Source organism: Pipistrellus hanaki (genome assembly GCF_964339955.1).
Source record: "Pipistrellus hanaki genome assembly, chromosome: 9".
NCBI classification, from domain to species: domain Eukaryota; kingdom Metazoa; phylum Chordata; class Mammalia; order Chiroptera; family Vespertilionidae; genus Pipistrellus; species Pipistrellus hanaki.
In genome coordinates this window covers 57,366,090-57,384,219 of record NC_140511.1, presented here as the reverse complement: position 1 = coordinate 57,384,219, position 18,130 = coordinate 57,366,090, and the positions used below count along the sequence as shown (strand labels likewise).

Here is an 18,130-nt window from a genome sequence, read left to right as displayed (position 1 = left end):
TTATCTGCTTACTTGGGGGTGGGGCCAGCCAGGCAAGGGGCCATCTACCTACCTGATCACCCCAACTGCTGGTCTGCCTGCCTGACTGCCCCTAACTGCTTGCTTGGGGTGGGGCCGACACTGACTTCCAGTTGGTCAGCCCCTCTGGTTGTTACTGGTCATTAAGACCCAAGGTTTTTATATATTAGGATCTTTATTTAAGTTTTGAAGAAGCTAATAGATAAAAAAGTATAAAACAAGCTATTTGAGAATAAACCATAAAGTTAATTTTGAAAATATTTGGAAGTATATATGAATTATATGTGGGCAGAAGAAATATACATTTTCTGGAAAAAAAGTATTAAAGTCCTGATTCTTTGTGATATCTTGACATCTTTTAAAATAAGTTTTACTCTCTTCACTTGGTAAGCTGGCTTCTCTACACATTTTTGTTATTTTGTGTCCAACAATGCTTGGAATAAAAAAATCATGGAATTGGCAGTCTAGGCTTCCCACATGAATAATAAAAATAATAATATATACAGGAATGGCTCTGACTTGAAGGAGGAAATACAATAGTATTCCGCTGGTCCTCTATTTTTAGATGAATCTTGAGTATTTCTGGATTTCAGCTTTTCTTTTAAAATTTTCTCATGAAAATCAGCCTTGTCATCTACTAAACCAAGTGAACAAATTGCCTCATTTCCTGTCTTCTCTGATACAAGAAATATGACATTAAGAAAAGTAATATGTAGAAACAGCTTACATTTTCCATGTTCAAATTTTAGATCTTTACTTAAACTCTTTGTGACAGTGGAAAGTTAAACTACCCACATATCAGGATCCTCTAAAATAAAATGCAGTGAATAATGACTACTCTGTAAGATGTTTCAAGATTAGAGATAATGTATGTAAAATATCCAAGTAAATTAATTGTACCACAATAAATGGGAGTCAATCTTATGAAACCTTGATTTTATATTTTATTCAGTGGTAACCTCTGATGCATTTACACACAAATTTATTTGAAACTTATACAATTAAAAATTATAGCCTGCTCACCCCATAAAGCAAACACTACCTAAATTTGGAGCCAGGTACATACAGACTTCTTTTTATTTGTCCTCAAGTTACCTATTTCAATCCATGTGTCATGGATATGTACTTTAGTGGTGAATCAGTAACAAATTCAGGCCATCTCATTCATTCCACTGTGATTTTAAGGGTCTTCAGAATAAGTTAAAAATTGTCTAACCAGAGAAGCAGAGAAATGTTACTGAGAGGAAACACTCTGATTAGCTATACAGGCTGTCTCTTCATCACTCTCTCCGAAAATGTTACCTCAAGATCTCTGTTCAATCCTTAGAATATTTTATAAATTTATTGTGTTCAATTTGGTTTCCCTTGAATAACTGCTTTTAACCTTCTTCTGTTCAGCAGAAGTAAAGGAAAAATTAAATATATGTTATCCATTGGAAATGTTTTTCATCTTATTCTCTCTCAGCTGCCACAGAGGTAAACAAAAGGAGAAACAGCTAATTTGAGACAGGCACTAAGAAGTAATCTTTATTTTGTTCAATATTAACATTCCATTGATAGAAAAATATATCTAAGATTGGTGTTTTAAAACTAAACTTCACTCTACATTCTGTTTGGTGGGTAAAGTCAATGTTGAACCAATCTTTTCTGTGCTCATCCACCTATCTTCTCATCCACTGTCCAATGATTTATTGAACACCTACTATGTCCAAAGGCAGGAAGAAATACTAAGAGATGAAAAACACTTATTTTACCCAGCCATACTCTATGCTTCAAACAAGTGGTTGAAAATTACCTGTTTCTAAGTATTCATAGAATAGTCCAAGATTTCCAAAAGGTTCAAGGTCATGATCCTGCTCCCATCGACTGTATAACTTTTCAGAGTTGGTGCGAGCTTTTCGGCGTCTCCACCAATTCAGAGCAAAGCTGTTGGAAGTGAGAGAAGTAAATACACAAAATAGTGTTTTAAAAGGGTTATAGAATCAGGGTCTTAGGTGACCCTTGTTAGCAGTTCTCAACCTGTGGGTCACGACTTCTTTCACAGGGATCGCCTAAGACCATTGGAAAACACAGATATTTACATTACAATTTATAACAGTAGCAAAATTACAGTTATGAAGTAGCTACAAAAATAATTTTGTGGTTGGGGGTCACCACAACATGAGGAACTGTATTCAAGGTTTACGGCATTAGGAAGGTTGAGAACCACTGCTATAAGGGCTATGTATATGCATATAAATTCCCAGGTTAATCTCTCCCCACTCTCCCCACCCCCACCTTCCCTCTGAGATTTATCAGTCTGTTCTTTATGTTGTCATGATACTAAGAATACTCAAGAAAGTGAGGAACTGGTTAAAATAGAAATAGAAATGGCAGCAAAAACACAAAGGTTTATCTAAGCCATGAAAATATATGCATTATTCCTAAGCAAAATATGACCTAACTAAATTCATATAAATTCATATAAATTCATATAAAAAATAAAATCTTATCTAATAATAGACAAACATGTACATTAACCATACCTCCACTATGCCACCAGCCAATCAGGAGTGATATGCAAATGAACCCAACAAATATGGAGGCTAATTTGCATACATAGGTCCAAAGAGACAAGGGTGGGATGCTTGCGTCATCCCCATGGCAACAACACAGGCATTTTACCCCACCCCTGGTCTCTCAGGGCCTCTGGGCAGTTTGGGAAGGCGGGGCTGAAGTAGAAAGAAGTGGCTCTGGGGCCTGAGCGGAAAGGGGCTCGGCCAGAGTGGAAAGGTGGTGCCAGCAGCCAGGGAAAGGAAAGCCCATGCTAGCACGAATCTTCAGGCATCAGGCTTCTTGTCTATATATATAAAAGGCTAATATGCTATGTCCTTCCCACTGCCTAACTGGTCGCTATGACACACACTGACCACAAGGGGGCAGATGCTCAATGCAGGAGCTGCCATGACACACACTTGACATTTTCAGAGAAACAGCAGTGCTCACCTGGCTCACAAATCAACACTCAGCTTCCCCGAAGTGGGACACAGGCCCCACCACCACCCTAGTGCAACAGCCCACCAAATCACAGCCGATGCTGCCGAGAGCCCACGGCCAGCCTGGAAACAGTTGCTGTGGGCGCCGGGTAATGATGTCACATAGCATTGCCTGGCTTCCTCTCCCTAGGGACTAGCCTCCTTACAGTTTATTCAGTGAACACAACTTGCTTTATATCCAGGTGGGAACATTTACACTTTATCCAAATGCCTGTGAAGCGCTTTCCTGTGCCTCATCTCATTTGATCCTCACAAAAGTCCTGAAGTAAGTAGATAGGAGACTCAGTGGAATCCTGTTATCCTGTTTTCTTTTCATTAGCCGGAAAACAGAGATTTGAAAGCTGAGAAACTTGACTGAAAAGAAGAAATGGTGGACCTTGGAAATAACTTCAGGTTTTCTCACTGTGCAGAATATAGTCAAATACTGCTACCGTTAAATATTTCACCCTTTGTTTCTCCCTGCATGATCTACAATAATATTCTGCTTTGGGTTGATATTTACTGCTGTGTTGTGATAATTACTTGAAAGAGAAGTTGGGGTGCTTTCTTGGGCTGGAAAAAATTTAGCTAAATCAGAAAGCAGGTCTAATTAAGCAAATTTATTCTATATCTATAAAAGGCTGTTGACTCACGCATGCACAATACATATACATCTCTTGCTGGCGACAATCACAAATGTGTGTTTCAATTTGTCATTGTCTATCATGAATTTGGTTGACACTTCTATAATTATAGAGAAAGGGCGAATAGTGATATTAAAGTATTTCTTCTAATTAATTTTCTTCCAATATGCAAGAATTTGTGCAACTGGGCTCCTAGTATAATGATAATGTTAGATTACTTTAAGAAACAAGATTTTTTTAAATTTTATTAATCAATGTAATAAATCACACCAACAAATTTAAGAATAGCAAATCATATCAACTGCTGCAGATAAATACATTTGATATATTTTAAGCACCTATTTATAACAAAAAGGTAGAAAAGAAGGAAATTACCTCTATCTGATCACAAGCAACTACCAAAATTTTGGGCAAACATCATTCTTAACAGGGCAAAGTTAGAAACATTCCCTTTAAAACCAATAACAAAATAAAGAATCTGCGCAATCACATTTAAGACTCTACTAGAGCCCTAGCCTGTTTGGCTCAGTGGATAGAGTGCAAGCCTGTGGACCAAAAGGTCCCGGGTTTGATTCCTGTCAAGGATGTGTACTTCAGTTGCAGGCTTCTTCCCCTCACAGGAAAAAAAAAAAAAAAAAAGGAGACATCTGTAATACTTTCAATAATACAGATAAATAAATAGAGCACTTTTAGCCCACTTTATATTATACTACAGATGCTAAACAAACCTGACAGTGTCATTTCCTAGCTAGGAACCTTGTAAGATTACAGGCTTATGATTCTTTCTCCTTTTATCTATGGGAATTTTCCTCTTATATTTGGTATAAACTGTCATTTTGGTTTTCACTTTTTAAAAAGTATTTGTTATTGCTATGCTTTTGGAACAGAAAGCAAACCTTTCATGTATCAGTATTTCATTCATAACAAATTTTTGTCTAAATGTATCCATGAAAAATAGATACTATTACAGAGTTCAATTTGTGAATACATAACATGCAGAATAATCTACAGAGGACATAAGACACAAATCTTCCTAAAAGGGCCATAACTGCCTTTCCCTCAACTTCAACTCAGGCAACAGCCATGCATATTTAAAGGCCTGTAATACCTTAATGCATTCAACTGTTGATTAAACGTGAAGTTTCTTTTTCATCGACTTAAACATTTGCTGACAAAGGCACCATGATAATAGAATTTCATCTTCTTCCAGAGGAAATCCCACATAATTACTTAAATGAAGCAAAAACTTGTAAGTCATACATACGGATAAATGGCTTCTTGAATGTTTCCAAAGATCTGTTTCCCAGTCATTATTATGGTCATCTGGGTTGTCAGTTCTATTAGACAGCCTCCAGGGTCACACTATTTAGAAAGGGAGAGTGAAAAGAGAAGTGAACGACGAAAGACAAAATTTTTGCAATGAAATAAACCCAGAGGATCAGAATCTGAAGGTTTGGGTTGACATGGATACTAATGAGATATAAAGGGATATTTAGCTCAATAGTCCAAGCACGATCATAGACCAGTGCTGGGGTACCTGCATTAGATTCAGCTATGTTAAGAAAACATTTGTGGATTTCATTCTCAGAAAATTCTGCATCTTTATGTCTGGGTTAGGGCAGAAGTTGCTATTTTTCTCCATGTGATTTGGATGCGCAGCCATATTTGCAGACCACTAATCTGACCTAACTCACATCCATGGTGGAGTCCTCTCTGCTATACTTGGAGTTCTCATTCTTCCTTTGCAGGGAGTCTTTGGGAACATAGAACTCACTTATTCCATTTTGCAGCTCATTTTTTGATACTAACAATAAGCACAACATAACTTCTAGCCCTATAGGAACATGGATGTCTATTAGATGACAGAATTCTAAAACTAATATTCTCTTCAAACAGAGTCAGTATCCTATACCTCTCTTCCAATTTAAATTAAATTTGAGTTTGTGCTGGGCACAGCAAAATGTATTTGGCTAACACTGAGTTATTAAAACCACAAACCTCACTTCTCAAGAGAGTTCTTACCTCTTCACTTCTCCACACACCAAACAAATATGTGTACTTTCCAGGATAGCCCACAAACTTCCCTTTAAAGAAAGCTAAGTAGAAGCATGATGAGTAAAAATTTACAAACTGAAACAGGAACATTTTCAAGGTCAGGCTGCTTTCATACTCCTGGTAAGTTCGAGGGATTTCTGGTAAGGAAAAAAACAAAACGTCAATGTTTAACAATGCACTTTCACTGGGATGAGTAGATATCTAGTCAGATTTTTCTGAGAGGCTGCTGAAATTTCCCACTTTGGTCATAATACACCACTCTGGTCATAATACACCAACATTTAGTTAACTATGCACTGAGTGGCCAGATAATTATGATCTCTGAATGCATAATAATCTGGCCACTCAGTATCTATATTAAAGGCCTGGTACAGGAATTCGTGCATGGATGGGGTCCAAGCCAGCCTGGCTAGGAGGAGGGGACATGGATGATTGGCTGGCCTGCTTGCTGGTGTAACTCCTGGTCGAGGGGACAATTTGCATATTAGCCTTTTATTACATAGTGTCTTAGAATCTAGATTATTTTCTGCTTAATATACTGGAAGTTTTCCGAAAGCCACGAGGAAAGGTGAAGGCATCACAGGTGAAAGAGTCTCAGATGAAGTGGTCACAGGTGAAGTGGGAGACTGAACTAGAAGAATAGTTCAGAGCATAATTGCTCCTGATCTTGCCCCAGCAAGTTGGAAATAGGTCAGAGACTCAGCTCAAGGCCTCAGCTTCTTCTCTGAGTGCTCTTTGTCCAGGAGCACTTCCTCTAAATCTGTCCACTGAGGGGTCCAATGTGACCCAATAGACCACTTCTTCCACCCAGCACTGGAGTGAGCACTGGGAAGTCACATTAAATATGACTCTCCAATTTGGAGTTCTTCCCTCAATTTTATTTGTATTTTTCTGCTAGCAACAACAAAAATATTATAGCAGATAACACCCAAAAGTGAAATACTTAAAAATAGCAGCTTTTTTTTTTTTCTATGAGAAAAAGCACTTGTGTTCACTGATGAAAAGAGAGGCACTAAATTTCAGATTAAGGAGAAGCAGATTGTTCTCATGATATTTTTAAAACCAGATATCTTCTAAAAACCATACACATGAAATAAAAACTCTCTTTGCCTCGAGAAAAGTGAGGATTTTACTTAGGATTCAACTAGCCCCATGAAAGGGCAATTAAGATAAGAATACTCAAAGAGATCTAAAAAATCTTAATTCTTTTTAGTTCATCCCCTTGCTCCCATTATGATGGCCTGGATATAGCAGTTAGGGCATTGTGAAGTACCAGGCTTTGGGTCTACCTATGGAACCAAACTGCCTTAAAATTAGCAATTGAGGGACGATCCATAGTGGATGTTCAGTGTTGCTAGGGACCCTTTTTTTCAGAGCCATAGTAAAGAGTCAGTCAGCTTACCCATCTTTGTAATCCAGGCAGATAACTTTTCATAAAAGAAATTCAAGATCAAGATGACAATAAAGTTCAAGCATGACCCAGAGAGTGCTGTAGCTATTTGAGGAGTGAGAAAACTTTTGACATGCTTTAAGGATGCTTCACTTTCCATGAATCTGGAAAATGTAGCAAAGACTGACAGGCGGTACACAATCACAGCCACCAAACAGGCAATGACAAGAGACATCTGCAGAAGGAAAACAGAATTGGTCACTCTGGTCCTTGTAGCTCTGTGCTACATATACTATTGATATATCTGTACCACTGTTCTTTTCATTTCATTCTGTTATGCTTAGCATCTCTGACATGGAAAGAAAACCAAGTCTCTCTCAACACCAATGGCAGGAAATGAACACTGGTAAGGTAAAAAGGTTAGAGGTAAGGCATATGGTAGGGAGGTAAGTCTAAACTAGAAAAGTATTCATGGTTCATATGCTAGCAAAAGTTAGAAAAACTAGCCAGAAGGCCAAATTCTGCCTGTGGTCTTACCAATTCTGGCATGACCCTGGAGTTAAGAATGTGTTTTGCCTGACTGGTGTAGCTCAGTGGTTGAGTATAGACCCATGAACCAGGAGGTCATTGTTTGATTACCAATCAGGGCATGCCCAGGTTTCAGGCTCAATCCCCAGTAGGGGGCGTGCAGAAGGTAATCAATGGATGATTCTCTCTAATCATGGATCTTTCTATCTCCCTCTCCCTCTCCCTTCCTCTCTCTGAATCAATAAAAACATTTTTTTTTAAAGGATGTGCTTTGCATTTTTTTAGGTTGTAAAGAAAAATAAAGATTATTATGTGCCAGTGACTGGCCCACAAATCCTAAAATACATCTGGCCTTTTTAAGTAAAAATGCCAACTTCTGCTCTAGATTGTAGTTAAACATGTAGCATGAAGATGACTTACTTTCCCAAGAAAAGTACATTTAAGGATTGTATTTCATTTCCCCTCAGAATGTTGCCATTAGTAACCTGCTAAACCAGACAGTTTAGATATTTGCATCTGTTTGATATAAATTTTGCATACTTCTGATATTGCAAAAAAAAAAAAAAACTAGCCAAATAATCTGCAACCAAATTGGGAATGAAGGAGGGACAGGATCTAAGATAAAGCATCTCTCTCTCATCCCAACTATTTTTTTCAAGTTTCAATTATGGTGCATCCATGTAAATTACAGTTTATTTTATATAAGAGCTCTATTCAAGATAATGACTGGGGAGAGAAAAGGAAGGAAGGGACTTGGAGCTATTTCAGATTAAACTGTTGAGATAATCCTAATGTGACTTGCCTGAAGCTAATTCCAGCAGGTCATAAATGCAAAAGGTGTATGGAACTTGGGGACTCAGCAAGGGCTGAATCACAAATGTTGTTGCCTGTTGGAAGTGGCTGAGGGCATTTCCCCAAACCTGAAATGTATGCATAAATGATTGCCTGCTGCCAGATGCTGAGGGCATTTCAATCTACATGTTATTGCCTCCTACTGGCCAAACACCTGAGCAGTTCCTCCAACCTCACAATGGATTCTGTATATTAAACTTTACCCTTTGATATGTATATCTACCTTGTCTTAGGACAATTTGTGTTAATAAAAAGCAAGGGGTCCAGAGAGGCAGGAGAACTTGTTTCCTTAGCCAAGCTCTTCTGGCCTCCCAAATGCCTTCCAAAATTATATTTCATCTCTGGACTCTTGATTAATTTACACATAGCACCTTCTCTAGATTCCTGAACCCCTTCTAGATGCCGAGAAATACACACTGGCAGTGGTTGCATGTCACACTGATAAGAGTTTTTTTTGCTTTGTTTTGTTTTGGTTTTAATGCTTACCCACAATGTCACTGTGGCTCCTGATAAGAAATACCATGGAACACGATTCTTCAGAGGCATGTGAGGCTCCAGCTCCTATAATTTTGAAGAAATCACAGCAAAATTCAGAATCTTCCCACAATTTTGGGATTCCAAGTAGTCAAAAATCACAAAGCTCAGTTAAATAAGAAACCTCCCAAAAAGGTCCATTCCAACTCACTGGAGGCTACATTTTAGTACTGGTCCCTTCCCTTTAGACAGAATACTTCAGGGCTCTTAGCTGAGACATTTTACATGTGATATAAGACATGATGGTACACACTATTTCCTGGATGTTGAATTAGAGTGGTATTCAAATAGATAGGAAATAAAGTCAAAATCTGAGGGCAGTTTCTTCAATAGACACTTTAATGATGACTTAATTCCATTAGAGGCCTGGCACACAACATTCGAACACTGGTTGTGGGGGTGGGGGGTAGTCCCTCAGCCTGGCCTGCACCCTCTTGCAGTCTGGGACTCCTCAGTGGGATGTCTGCTTGCTGGCTTAGGCCTGATCCCCTGGTGGTGGTGGGGGACATCCCTCTGGAACTGTGCTAAGGAACAGTGCTCCAGCTATGGGAGCATACTGACCTCCAGGGGTCAACTCCTGCGTTGAGCATCTTCCCCCTGGTGGTTGCATCATAGTGACCAGTCATTCTGCCCTTTGGTCAATTTGCATATTATATATAGGTTTTATTATATAGGATTCTAACTCAAATGAATTAAGTTGAATTGCATTGCTCTGTAATTGCTCTGCATGATATTAAATAGGATGCCTTCTTTATATTTATAGGATTTCACAAAATTCAAGGGCCCAGAATTTTCCATTTTTATGCTTGTTAAGTCATTAATGGAAGATATTAATTATATCAGCTAACATTCTTAGCTACATAAAGTTATATTTTACCCCAAATAATACTGCCATATAGTAAAAAAAAGCAGAAACCTAAATCATATAATTTTATCTAAAATAGAAGATTTTGCACTTTTTGGTATGTTTTTCAGGGCAGACTGAGTAGAAACAGAAATCAACAGTAGAGTAGGTGGTCTGAGAGCTCTACTGAACCTCAGGATGTGTGCATGTATGTGGATGTCAAACATATGAATGAGTGTTCCCAATATGGAATCAAATGTGCCAGTTCTGGTTGTACTTAACCACTAATAAAGCACAGCAAATAAAAAAATTCTGATTACAGCTAAGTGGATAATTACAGCTAAGTAAAATAAACCATTTCATGGAAACCCATTACAACTATGTGGATAATTCACAGTAAACCAATACATACTGTTTTATTCAATTGGTTTGAAAAGTAATCATTCAGTACCTGTGGCTTTCTTGTCAAAATTTTTTGGCAAGCCTATAAGCCTGCCTTTATTTTCTTATTATCCCATGGAATATGAATAGATATATGATGGCTGAACAGATTACTCTGACAGTTTCACTGTGAAAGAGAGGGCTAAGGGATGGCCTGGCCAAAGGTACCAGGCAGCCTCCATTGCCTGCCCTGTTAGCCTTTTATTATAACGGCAGTTTGAGATAAAGTTTACCTTTAAGATACAATCAGTAGGGTGAATACTCTTGAGAGGACACATGTGTTTACATTGTCCTCTGGGCAAGGGCATCCAGGGATTAAGCATAAGGATTTCAGTAAACACCTATCAGGGGGTGGGGAGTGGCATCTGCTCCTGCACAGACGTGTTTGGAAAGATCAAGGAATAATTAGGGGCACCGCCTTTGGCACTCCCGATAAACAGGGCAGGTGGCCTTCTATACAATTCCCTTTTCTCAGAATGTCCTCCTTACAAACTTTCCAATTAAGTTTCATGTGCTCCCCTACAGATATACATAATATCCTTACTAATTATCACTTACTAAAGGCCTGGTACATGAAGTTTGTGCATGGGGGGGGGGGGGGAACGCGGGAGGGTGGTCCCTCAGCCCAGCCTGCACACTTTCCAATCTGAGACCCTGGTGGGATTGGGCCTAAACAAGCAGTCAAACATCCCTCTCACAGTCCAGGACTGCTGGCTCCCAACTGCTCGCCTGCCTGCCTTCCTGATTTCCCCTCACTGTTTCTGCCTACCAGCCTGATCACTCCCTAACCACTCCCCTGCCAGCCTGATTGATGCCTAACTGCTTCCTTGCCAGCCCAATTGCCCCCAACTGCTCTCACCTGCAGGCCTGGGTCCCTCCCAACTGCCCTTCCCTGCAGGCCTGGTCATCCCCAACTTCCCTCCTCTGCCAGCCTGGTCACCACAGACTGCCCTCCCCTGCAGGCTTGGTCCCTCCCCTACTGGCCTGATTGCCCCCAACTCCTCTCCATTACAGGCCTGGTCCCTCCAAACTAACCTTCCCTGCTGACCATCTTGTGGTGGCCATCTTGTGACCACATGGAGACAGGATCTTTAACCACATGAGGGCAGCCATCTTGTGTTGGAGTGATGGTCAATCTGCATATTACTCTTTTATTAGATAGGATAGAGGCCTGGTACATGGGTGGGGGCCAGCTGGTTTGCCCTGAAGGGTGTCCTGGATCAGGGTGGGGGTTCCCTTGAGGTGTGGGGCAGCCTGGGCAAGGGGCCTGTGGTGGTTTGCAGCCGGCCACGCCCTCTGATGACCCAAGCAGAGGCCCTGGCATCTGGAATTTATTTATCTTCTACAATTGAAACTCTGTAGTGGAGCCAAGCCTTCTTCTCACTCCGGTGGTGGCAGCCATTTCTGTTGGAATTTATGTATCTTCTATAATTTTTATAGCCTTAAGTGGAGGCCTGGGCCAGCCAGGGTGTGTGAAAAGCTTGACTTCTTCCACCGCTGGGGCAACCCAAACCTCCCTCCTTCTCTCTCCAGCTCCATGGATGCCTCCATTTGTTTGGACTTATGTATCTTCTATCATTGAAACTTTGTAGCCTTGAGTGGCGTCCTAGGCTAGCAAGGGCAGGCAGAAAGCTTGACTTCCTCCATTGCCAGGGAAACCCAAATCTTCCTCCTGCTCTCTGTGGCCATAGCCATCTTGGTTGGGTTTATTTGCATATTCACTCCTGATTGGGTGATGGGTGTGGCTTGTGGGTGTAGCAGAATGATGGTTAATTTGCATATTATTCTTTTATTAGATAGGATGATATAATTTTATAATTTCAAACTAAATTTCACTCAAGTTGTTAATGTATTTTCTCAGGTTTTCTTCCCCCTTTATTTATTTATTGAATTTTGTAAAGTTTCAATGCAATTTAATAAATATTAAATGAATGCCTAAATTATGTAAAGAATGTTGAGTATTATGCTGCAAGAATAGTGTCCTGAATAGAGTAGGGAATGCTACTAAAGAGACTATGTTAAACATTTTATTTTCTGCCTTTAATAGCATCTATGGTTACAGATTATGGAAATGTAGGGATTCTAAGACTATGCAGCCAACAGTCTGGTGTTTGATGGCAAAGTACCTTCTATTTTCACATAAAAAAAGGTACCAACAAGTCAAATTATTCAGTCAATACATAGCTGGTTTGCCAGTTTAGGATCCCAAAATACAGACTTTCACTCCAAATAGTAGCATAAATGACCTTCCCATTATAATCAATTAAGAGAGACTAGTTGAATAAAACAATCACTCATAAGCCCACTATCTTAATACGATACTAATTTAATTTTTGCATATTAACTTTAGTTCCATGTATACATATTTTTATACACATATTTAAAGCCCAGAGCATACACACTGTTTTCCATTTTTTTAAATTGCACTTGGTATTTAAATAATGTCTTTCATGATATGACATCTTGGATTTACTTCAAAATAACCCAAAGGCCACAAGAAGTAGGTATACAAATAAAAACAAGGTTGTCCAAGAATTAATATTAATTAAAGCTGTGTGATGGGTCCACCCTGGAGTTCATTTTACTTGTCTATCTACTTTTGTATGTGTTTGAAATATAAGAGTAAGTAAATGAGTTTATATGATTTATATGTTGGAGAATACTTAAAGGCAAATTAAAATAGACATCATTATTTGAGAGACAACCTACAGAAATGTGCCCATTGAGATAGGATGCCCACTTCAGTTTCCTAAACTACCTGAGTCACGGGATTAAGTTTCTTCTTTTTACACATGGCTTCAAATTCAGGCCTCAGCTGAAGCTGCTGCTGCTCCTCCTCAAAGTCCACCAGGTCCCACTCATAGTCTAGTCTTGCTTGATGCTGTTTCCAAAACTCCAAAAACAATGTGACTATAGGAAAACAAAGTATAAAACAAATATAATTAAGAGATGGAGAGCCCTAGCTGGTTTTGCTCAGGGGTGAGAGCCTAGGCTTATGGACTGAAGGGTCCCAGGTTTGATTCCAGTCAAGGATACATGCCTGGGTTACAGGCTCAATCCCCAGTAGAGGATGTGCAGGAGGCAGACGATCAATGATTCTCTCTCAACATTGATGTTTCTGTCTCTCTCTCCCTCTCCCTTCTTCTATAAAAATCAATAAAATGTATTTTTTTTTAAAAGAGATGGAGACATACAGGGAATAAGAAAATAACTGAGTTTTCCTCTATTTTGATTTATTGCATTTTTAACTGAATTTATTGATATAACATTTGTTAATAATAATAAAACTACATAGATTTTAGGTGTATAATTACATGATACATCATCTGTACATATATGTGTGTTCATCACCCTAAGTCAAGTACACAATTTTCCTCTATTTTTTTATATGTTTTTATTGGTATGTTTTAATTTTACAAAGAGGAAAGGAAAGGAGAAAAAGGGAGAAACAAACAGATAGACAGAAAGACAGACATAGATGAGAGAGAGATATATTAATTGGTTGCCACTGGAATTCCGTCTGTGGATCGAACCGAAAGCTAGGTAAGTGCCCTGACTGGGAATCAAATCTACAATCTTTTGATGTACAGGTTGATGCTTCAACTAACTGAACCACCAGGCCAGGGTCCCTATTTTAAACATCAATTTGGTTGCATGATAGCAATTCTGTCCCTATTATTTGATGATAAATTTATAAAATTCTTAATATTAGCATAATTATGTAATAACATTAAAATGACTCATATATAAAATCTCGAGTTAATTCCTTAGACAACTAAGGAATGCAAGAAAAAAAATTCAGGTTAATTATTCTCTCTCTCTCTCTTCATTAAGATAATTTGAAGGAATAAACTTAACTTTTTATTAACACCTAGGTTTTGTTTGTAAAATCTGTCTTTTACTGAAATTAGTCTTTTAGTGAAATCTAAGAAAAATGGAAAAGCCATTTTATAACATATTCTCTCCCTTTAACATATGTATTTCATGTTCACTGCAGCATTATTTGCAGTAGTGAAGTAATGAAACAAGTGTCCATGCATGGATGAATGGATAAAGAAAAAGTGGTTTATATAAAGAATGGAATAATATTTGGTCATTAAAAAAGAAAATTCTGCCATTCTGCAACAACATGAATGGGCCTTGAGGATATTGTGCTAAGTAAGATAAGTCATACAAACAAAGAGAAATACTTAAGGTCTCACTTACATGTGGAATTAAAAAAAAGGGGGGTAAATTCATAGAAACAGAATGGTTTGGTGGTTGGTGACGGTGAGGGAAATGGGTGAAAATGGTCAAGAGATATAGATGTCCACTTATAAGATTGGCAATATTGGGGGATATATAATTAAAATTATATAGCATGGCTACTATAGTTAAAAATAATGTGTTATATATTTGAAAGTTACTAAGAGTCAATCTTATATGTTCTCATTACAATAATACTTCTACTTCCCATGTAATATCCTGGGATATTTCCCAAATTAAGGGCTGTTTCACTTTAGATCTACTTCCAGATCTATTGGAAAGTTTTTACCAAATGGATCTGAAAGCTGGCACTACAATTAGCCACAGAGAACTTAGATTCAAACACCAACATATTAGCCCTCTATATATTTTTAAAATTCTTATTCCAGTTTGTTTTCATGATTCAATATCCTCTAGCCACCAAATATTTGTTTATTCTCTTCTGAATTAACTACTTTTTGACCCTGCTTTTTACCACAGTTCTGGGAAACAGTGTGAGTTGAATACATACGAAGCTTAAAAAAATTACGTTGTGTCTGCCTGCCCAGCATGGACCAGGAGGTTATGGTTGGATCCCCTGTCAGGGTACATGCCTGGGTTGCAGGCTCAATCCCCGTGTGGAGTGGGCAGGAAGCAGCCAATCAATGATTCTCCTTCATTACTGATGTTTCTCTCTCTCTCTCTCTCACTTTCCCTTCCTTTCTGAAATCAATAAAAACATATTTTTAAAAACAATGCTGTCTCCCAGAGACAGGAGCAGGTGATTAATAGAGACTTTCATCTTTTTCTTTGACCAAGAATCAAGGATCAAAGACCACTGATTTGGAAGCCGTCATTGTATTGATGCTAGATACAAATACCTATATCTAAAATCACCTTTAGTATGTTACACAGATGGGCCATATACCACATAACATGGAGAAAGCTATTTTTTATGTGACTATATACTCACCCCAAATTCCCATGAATATTGCAAAGAACACTGTTGACTCATTATCAAATAAATGAGAAACCTGTTAAAACAAAAATAACATCACAAAGACAATTTAGTTTCTAATACAAGGAGGGAAATTACATCTTACTAAAATACATACATACCTTTGAAGACAAACATGTAGAATTTAGTCTCCAAAATTCACACAATAAATCACAGAGTGGGCACATGATAATCTGGCCTCCAATCCCAGGGTCACAGACTTCAATGCTGCAGAAGGAACAGCAAAGTTATTTAAAAAATAATGTGTGTTTGGGTGAGAGTCTAAAGCTATTCTGATCAGAACAACTTTTCACACAGCTTCTCATATGGCAGAAGGGGGAGTGAAGCAGCAATTTCTTTAAGTTATGCTTTGAAGAGCAGAATCTTTAGAACTAGTCCTTAAAGACAGATTTTTGATAAAGCACCTAGTGAGGGTGGTTGCTTGGGTCTTTTTTTTTTTTTTTAGAAACATCACTCATCTGCTGCCATAAGAAAACATTCGGAAACAAATGCCCCAGGAAAAATAATAACACCACTTTCAATTAGCATAAGATCAAGGCATTTTCTCTACTTTGCAACTCAGCTGCACTTACCTGGCTGTGCTAAAATGCATGGAAAATAAGCCATAACCAAAACAAGCTAAACCAACTATAGCTGCAAGGACCAGCATTTCTGTGTAAAATCCGAGAAAGACAAAATACATGCCAATTTTTTCTCCAAAATAATTCCTGTAAAAGAGGATAAAAGTAGACTCAGAGATTGGAAGAATTACATAAACCAGACAGCCTTTGTTCTGCATTCAGACAAACCTCTATTCTAATTTTGGCTCCACAATTTTCTGGACATATAATTTTGGTAAAGTTACTAAACTCTTCAGTTTAGCTTCCATGCCATAAAATGCAGGATGATGTTATCCAAAGAATTGGTGTAAGGATTAATAGCATATCTAAGTAGGAAGCCAACTGAAAGTTAAGTTTTAATTTTGACATAATACAATCTCTTTGAAAAGTTTCTAAATTTAAAGAGTTTTGCATATTTGAAATGAAATGGAGAACATTCTGCAATGTAACTTCTAGCACTTAATTTAACAAATCAAAATGACATGCGCAATTTGCACTGACTTGTGCTTTATCTCTCTTTCTGAAGTTGAAGAAGTTACTCTGATTATCTACTAAGCAAGAGTGGTTGTTTTACTAAGCTCAATTTCCCCCAAGTTTGGATCTCTGATTGATACAGTACTACAGAATTGTGAGACAGGCAGTACACCACAGGATTAAAAGTGACTGCTCAGGAAAAGTTCCATAAAATACGCAGTTCAGCTTTTGCTTACAGAGGTGAGGAGTGACAGCATTACTTGACAAAAATGTTAAAATCTGACACCAAGCTTTTTGTTATGGCTGTTTTTTTAAACCCACTAACCCTTAAATAATCTTTCAAGAAACTTAAGAACATAGATCAGCTCAGCAAATCCATAAATTCTTTCCAGTTTCATACTAGCGTGCTATTTATAAATATATTACAGGATATAATATGAAACTATAGTAATTTTAAAAGGAAGGCAGATCTTACCATAAAGGCATAACCTTAATTTCCCAATGAGAAGATTTAAAATTTTTTTTCCACAGTCATTATTAATTTTATTTACCTTCCTTATTTTTAAAGAATTACATTTTCCTTTCAAATAGCAATAATCTTATTTCTTGAAAATAAAAAAGGTCTCAAGAAATAAAGTTCATATAATGATTTATAGAAACATTAGTTTATATACTCTAGCTATCTTTTATTCTTAAAAGTTCCCCCTTATTTTCTTAGAGAAAACTGTTGTGGTAATATTTCAATTGATTTGGATGCTAAAAAAGGATGGTGTACTAACATTGCAGTAGAAACATTAATCACCAAGTGAATTGTTCTAATCTGATTACTCCTTTACTACAATCATAGCAGAGGGCCCCTAACATCCTGTATGTATGTAGTATTGTAATGGTTTAAAGCAGAAGCCTGTAGCCGTAGTCTTCTTACTTAGCTAATAAAACTAAGAAATTATCTGAGAGAATGGAACTCAGTCAGGCTCAGACACTAAGCTTGTCAATTGCCTGAGCCCAAAAATGAAAGAGGGGAAAAAAAAAAAGAGGCTATAGAGCAATTGTCTTCACACACACACAGCTATACCCAACCTTTCTGCTATCTTCTAAATTCCTGGACTGAGAGGAAAACAAAACAAAAATATTATGTATTAAGCTGTAAGTGCTAGCTCCTATGCTAAAAAATAGTATCTCATTTAAGAACCAAATGCCAAGAGGAAAGGATTAGTCATTCCCATTTTACAAATGGGCATCATAGAGGTTAAATAACTTGAACAAGTTTAGAAAGCTTCTAGGAGAGAGAACTTAGATTTGAACTCTAAGCCACTGAGCTATCTCTGCAGGGTGGTAGCATCTGGTAACAGCACTGTGTTCACAAAGGAATGTAAATGATAGTGTAGATACAAAATTGGGAAAGTGTAAAAATATAGTGGGTAATAGTAGTAAAAAGAATGGAATATAATGCCACTGTAAATAAAAATCACATTATCAAGTTTTAATCATCAGT

The 18,130-nt window shown here is 37.8% G+C and overlaps 1 protein-coding gene across 8 annotated transcripts in view; it reads right to left on the bottom strand.

The window, feature by feature from the left end:
* The window catches only part of ANO5 (anoctamin 5), a 63,543-nt gene that overhangs the window by 15,595 nt on the left and 29,818 nt on the right, over nt 1-18,130 (bottom strand). For all 8 annotated transcript variants that reach the window (XR_014796038.1, XM_084896013.1, XM_084896011.1 and 5 more), the window contains 9 exons: nt 16,135-16,269; nt 15,664-15,769; nt 15,518-15,578; nt 13,079-13,230; nt 8,988-9,062; nt 7,134-7,356; nt 5,699-5,868; nt 4,941-5,038; nt 1,814-1,944 (listed from right to left, as the gene is read on the bottom strand). Coding sequence is in view for 7 of the 8 variants with exons in the window: in XM_084896013.1 (XP_084752139.1) it covers nt 1,814-1,944; nt 4,941-5,038; nt 5,699-5,868; nt 7,134-7,356; nt 8,988-9,062; nt 13,079-13,230; nt 15,518-15,578; nt 15,664-15,769; nt 16,135-16,269 (1,151 nt within the window). In the remaining variant the exon portion in view is untranslated. The remainder of the gene's footprint in view (nt 1-1,813; nt 1,945-4,940; nt 5,039-5,698; nt 5,869-7,133; nt 7,357-8,987; nt 9,063-13,078; nt 13,231-15,517; nt 15,579-15,663; nt 15,770-16,134; nt 16,270-18,130) is intronic.